The 5,892-nt window shown below is 30.0% G+C and overlaps 4 protein-coding genes across 4 annotated transcripts; all 4 read left to right on the forward strand.

The window, feature by feature from the left end:
- Positions 1-873: 873 nt before the first annotated feature.
- On the forward strand, positions 874-2,661 carry EIN_201970 (hypothetical protein; the record flags this gene model as incomplete). The annotated part of the gene is made up of 1 exon (XM_004256365.1): positions 874-2,661. The coding sequence occupies one exon, from the start codon at positions 874-876 to the stop codon at positions 2,659-2,661; it is 1,788 nt and encodes a 595-aa protein (XP_004256413.1).
- A 62-nt stretch (positions 2,662-2,723) lies between these two features.
- On the forward strand, positions 2,724-4,524 carry EIN_201980 (hypothetical protein; the record flags this gene model as incomplete). Its single annotated transcript, XM_004256366.1, has 2 exons — positions 2,724-2,756; positions 2,887-4,524. 2 exons carry the CDS (start codon positions 2,724-2,726, stop codon positions 4,522-4,524), a joined length of 1,671 nt encoding a protein of 556 aa, XP_004256414.1.
- Positions 4,525-4,576: 52 nt separating this feature from the next.
- EIN_201990 (hypothetical protein) lies at positions 4,577-5,089 on the forward strand (the record flags this gene model as incomplete). Its single annotated transcript, XM_004256367.1, has 1 exon — positions 4,577-5,089. The coding sequence occupies one exon, from the start codon at positions 4,577-4,579 to the stop codon at positions 5,087-5,089; it is 513 nt and encodes a 170-aa protein (XP_004256415.1).
- An 18-nt stretch (positions 5,090-5,107) lies between these two features.
- Positions 5,108-5,767, forward strand: EIN_202000 (cAMP-dependent protein kinase type, putative; the record flags this gene model as incomplete). The annotated part of the gene is made up of 1 exon (XM_004256368.1): positions 5,108-5,767. The coding sequence occupies one exon, from the start codon at positions 5,108-5,110 to the stop codon at positions 5,765-5,767; it is 660 nt and encodes a 219-aa protein (XP_004256416.1).
- Positions 5,768-5,892: the final 125 nt, after the last annotated feature.

A 5,892-nucleotide genomic window follows, 5' to 3' on the forward strand; every position in this document is an offset into this window, starting at 1 on the left:
TATCTCCTCCGTAAGAGTTTTCGAAAAACCATTTAATTGCTACAACCCGGTTTGTTGTCTTTTCAACAGCTTTAAAAACTTTTCCATATGTCCCCTCTCCCAACTTTGCGATGACAATGAATGGAAAATGTTCTCTTTCACACATCTTTCTCAATATTTTAGTTTTAATTTTGTTATAAATAAAGTCTTTTTTTCCTTATTGTCTGTTTTATTTTTAATATGTATCTAATAATATTATAGTATTTTTATAGCAAAATATTATAACTTTAAAATAAATCAATTTTATTTTTATAATTTTATTTTTTAACTTTAAATTAATAATTATAATTAAATTATTAAATTATTAAATTAATATAATAATGATAATAACATTTTTTTTAAACTCTTAGAAATTATAAAAACATTAAAAAATGTGTTATTTATTTTATCTTATTTTGAATTTAATATTCTTTAATAATATTTTTAATTATTATTAAAACAACTAATCAATGGATTAAATAAAAAAATAAATAAAAATACGTTACAAAAAACATTTTATCAAATTCAACTAATTATTTAATTTTCATTTTATCCTTATAAAATAAATAATTAAAAAATAGTTATTAAAAAAACGAATTAGAAATAAAAACAGGAATAAAAAATCAACAAAAATGACGAATATATTAATGACAAAGTTTAATTATTATTTTGTTTGTGTGTATTGACGTTATGTTTAACCGAATCTTAATATCTTATTAAATTATTAAATATTATTAAATAATTATTTTCATATTTCGAATATTTTTAAATGTTTTGAATCGATAATTTTAAAAGTATTTAATTGGTGGAACATTTTGAAAAAAATGAACTCACAACCCCTTTTTATTCATCAAAATGAAGTCGCTTTCATTTTGTATATTACTTGTTCATTGTTGTTTTGGAAATACTTACTCAACACTCAAAGAAGCTTGTTTGGCAGGGTATTACAAATCTGGTAGTGTTTGTTTGCCTTGTTCAGCGGGAACGTATTCTTCAAGTATCGATTCATCGACTTGTACAACATGCAAAAATGGCACATTTTCATTAGAAAAAGCTACCTCATGTACTCCATGTAACACAACATGTGCAACATGTTATAAAGATAAAAACAATTGTACGTCTTGTTTTGCTGGTTATGAATACTATTCAAATAACAAAAAGTGTGTGGCATGTGATACAGGATTTTACTCTGATGGTGGTACCAAAAAGTGTTCGATGTGTGAAGACAATTATTACACTGATGAGATCGCCACTATAAATTGCAAGAAATGTGATTCGTCTTGTTTGACTTGTGGGAAGATAAATGGGAAATGTCTTCAGTGCTACAGTGGGTCTATGATTGTTGGTTCTCTATGCCAAAAATGTCCAGCCGGGACGTATCAAATTGGGGTTTATATATCAGATTGTGTTTCGTGTGGTGTTTTTGAATACTCCTTTGAAGGTAGTACCAAGTGTACTTCCTGCAGCCCAAGTTGCAAAAACTGCTCATCGACCACTGGTAATTGTACATCATGTTACAAAGGAATGTTCATAACATTACTTGGTTTTTGTGAGTCATGTGATGCTGGGTATTATCTAAATGGAAAAACGTGCTCTAAATGTCCATTGGGAACGTACACATCAACAAAGAACCAAACAAGTTGTTCGGTCTGTGCAACTAATTATTATGCAAATACTGAAGGATCAACACAGTGTACTAAATGTTCTTTTTTATGTCGAAGTGCATGTATTGTAACTACTGGAAAATGTGTTGATTGCAAAGCTGGATATATTTTAAACAATGGAAAGTGCCAAATCTGTCCCGCTGGAACTTGGGCAAATCAGAAGACAAAAAATTGCGATGAATGTCCTTTGGGGTCGTTTTCAGCAAGTAACGGTTCTTCATCTTGTACATTATGTCCAGATAAATACTATTCTAACACCATCAGTTCAACTGAATGTCAAAAGTGTTCTTCTACTTGTCAAACATGTGACCCTCAAAGTGGGTTTTGCACTTCTTGTATTTCTGGATATGGTCTCCGTGCCGAATCCAGTTTGAGTTGTAAAATTTGTCAAATGGGATATTATTCCTCTGATAACCAATGTACTTCATGTCAAAACATGACGTTCCAAAATCAAACCAAACAAACCAAATGTTTATCATGTGAGAGTGTTTGTTCAGGTTGCTCTAAAATTACAGGAAATTGTTTGTCTTGTATTTCTGGATATGGGTTTTACACTAACAAATGTATTTTATGTCCCAATTTGACATATTCAACTGGTGGGACATCTACATGTTTAAATTGTAATACAAATTGTGTAAAATGTGACAGAAATAATGGAATTTGTTCCGAGTGTGAAAGTGGGCAGAAAAGGGTTGGAAATGTTTGCACTTCTTGTTCTCAAACTGGATTTTGTGAATCGTGTAGTACAATTACCATTGAAAGTGATCGAACTTGTTCAAAATGTGTTTCTGGCTATTATCCCGAGTCTGGGAATTGTTATAACTGTAGTAAAATATCTTCTAATTGTACTTCTTGTTCACAAACAACCGAAGAATGTCTTTCATGTGCAAATGACTTAATTTCAACAGGAACCACTTGTACATCATGTGACACTGGAAGTGTAAAAACAAGTCAAACAACTTGCAAAAAAATGCTTTGAGTTGTTTCCATATTGCAAGACCTGTGAATATAATAAAGGGAATCCAGTGTGTACGAATTGTTATGCGCCTTATATTGTCGATGACATCTCAAAGAGTTGTGTTGATGGAAACAAAGATTATTTCCATTATAACTCAACGACTGAGAAGTCTGATATTAATTTAAATGGTGCAAATATCAAATTGAAAACGAATGTATATTATGTGCTAATGATTTTATTTTAAAGAATGGAAACTGCCAATTAATTAAACAAAAGTGTAACCAATCATCTATTAAAAATTGCGATGTTTGTTGGAATGAAAATGTGATTACAACAGAAGGAAATTGTCAATCAAATAATTCCAACAACTGTGTCTACCAAACCAATAACGCAGCTGAAATTTGTGTGTTATGTAATAATTTGTTGTTTGGAGAGAATTGTGAAAAAGGTGTTAATAATTGTTTAACTTCAAAAAATGATATTTGTTACAACCCAAGTGAAGGCTTTTATATTAATAACACTCAATTAATTGAATGTCCCAATAGTGTGATTTGTCAATATGGAAACAATGAAATTCTCAATACAAATATTTTTGAAATATTCAAATGCAACACCAACACAATTCTCAAAACAAACGAAGGGTGTGTAACAGAAATCAATTGTGTAGAATCATCCAACATAGAGTGTATAACTTGTGTATCAAATTATCACATTTTAAATGGAAAATGCATTGAAAATAGTGATGGGTGTTCACTTCAAAACAAAGATCTTTGTTTGGGTTGTACAGATGGAATAATGTGGGAAGGATCTTGTTATTCAAAGCACTTGATTAATTGTGGTGATTTTGTTCAAACTTGTCAAAAATGTCCGTATGGTTTCTACAAAGATGTTTATTCATGTAAAAGTGTTGAAGATAATTACCCAAATTGTACTTATATTTCAATAGTAAACGAAATCTGTATTGAATGTGAACCCAATTATTATCAAGTCGAAGGAAAATGCATTCAAATTGATCAAACCGTTGAATTTAACACATCTTTCATGTTTGATGTAAACACGACTCTAATAAATGAGAGTAACACATCTGTTCCTACAAAATTGACTAATTTAGAGAATTGTATCGAACCCACTGAAAAGGGCTGTTTGCGTTGTAATGATGGGTTTTATTTAAAAAACAACAAATGTTTGGAATGTGACTTTCAATGTGAAACCTGTTATAATTTTACATATTGCACAAAGTGTAATAAATATTCAAATACAATCGAAGGAAAATGCATTGAAATCAACTCCTTAATAGATACATGTGATGTAGTGATGGCCACATACACTGGATGTGTGAAATGTAAAAGTGGTTATTACAAATCATCTGATGGAAAACAATGTGCGATATGTGATGACACATGTCTAACTTGTCAGAATAAGAAGAGTTCTTTGACCTGTGTAGATGGGTTTTATAAATACAATGAAAATTCTTTGTGTCGAAATCAAAGCGAATTATTAAATTGTATAAATGCGACAAAAAGTGGTTGTATTATATGTGCCACTGGATATTATCTTGACGAAAATAACTGTGAAAAATGTGATGAAAAATGCACTCTTTGTAAGTCAAAAAGTGAGTGTTTTAATTGTGCGACAAATTATATTTTGCAAGACACCACTTGTCTTGATCTTTCTCTAATTGAACATTGTGTTTCAGCAGAAAATAATAGATGTACAAAATGTGAAGTAAATTACAAATTAAATTTAGAAGAAAGGTACTGTGAGAAAACAAAAAAACTATGGAATTTTAATTGGTGTTCCGCTTTCGGTATTATTTGTTCTCATTTTTATTATTATTCTTATAATCGGTTCTTTAATATATTTAATACACCACAAAACAAATAACATTTTAGAAGAAAATATTTGTATATTTGAAATGAAACATTCAAATGTTATAATGGAAAATCTTTCAAATACATTTGTTGTGAACTGTAAACATCTTTCTTTCAACGAAAATGAATTATTGGTACCAGTCGACGCGGAGAGTAGAGCACTTCTCTGTGTTGGAAATAAATCAAAAAACAATTTAAAAGTCCAAATCACAACAAAAGAAAATTGTGACAAATACACAATCAAAACAAATCCACAACTAGTCACTTTGAAAAAAGGTTTTGTGTGTGAATTTGAAGTTTTTATAACCCCACATTGTACACTTAATTTTAACGACAATTTTGTGATTGTCTCCCTTGACATATCAACCGATAAAATAGTGAATTTCGACTTTCCGTTTTCAATTGAAACAGAGAACTCAACTAAATTGAATTACGAAGAAATTGAAGAGAAAAAGAAACTTGGTGAAGGAAGCTTTGGGATTGTTTATTTGGGGAGTTACAGAGGAAATACAGTTGCCATCAAAAAGATGAAAAATGCTACAGAGATGGATACGGATAGCACGTCTCAATTATCATAGTTTTCATTAGAAGTTGAGATGCTTGACAAATTTAGAAGTGACTATATAGTCCATTTCTATGGCGCTGTATTCATTCCAACGAAATATTCAATGGTCACTGAATTTGCACAATTTGGAAGTTTACAGGACTTAATAACAAAACAGACAAATTTAAATACCCCATCTATCCAATTTAGAAGAAAAGTATGTTTGGATGCTATAAGAGGATTACAGTATTTACACTTTAATGACGTGTTACATCGAGACATTAAACCAGACAATATCCTGATATTTTCAATGGATCCAACGGAAAAAGTCAATGGGAAGTTGACTGACTTTGGGAGTGCGAGAAACGTTAATTTATTAATGACTAACATGACATTCACAAAAGGTATTGGAACACCAAAATATATGGCTCCTGAAGTGTTAAATAGAGAGAAATATGAAAAGCCATCTGATATATTTTCATTGTCAATTACAATGTACGAAACATTTGGGTGGAAATTGGCATATATGAAAACTGACAAACGTTTTCAATATGCATTGAATATAGCAGATTTTGTTACTGAAGGAAAGCGTCTTGAAAAATTAGAGGATGTCGACAGTCGAATTAATAACATCATAAATAGAGCTTGGGATCAAAACAAAAAAGCTCGTTTGACTATTGAGCAGGTTTTAAAAGAGTTAGAAAGTATATAATTATTAATCAAAAATATATTTTATGTTTATGTAATTAAAGTGGAGAATTAAACATAAAATTTATATTAAAATAAAATTAAATTGTGTGATGCAACTTATCAAGCAATTCAATCGCTTTTTCAATT

This window comes from Entamoeba invadens (genome assembly GCF_000330505.1).
Source record: "Entamoeba invadens IP1 unplaced genomic scaffold scaff_1105074724991, whole genome shotgun sequence".
Taxonomy (NCBI): domain Eukaryota; phylum Evosea; order Mastigamoebida; family Endamoebidae; genus Entamoeba; species Entamoeba invadens.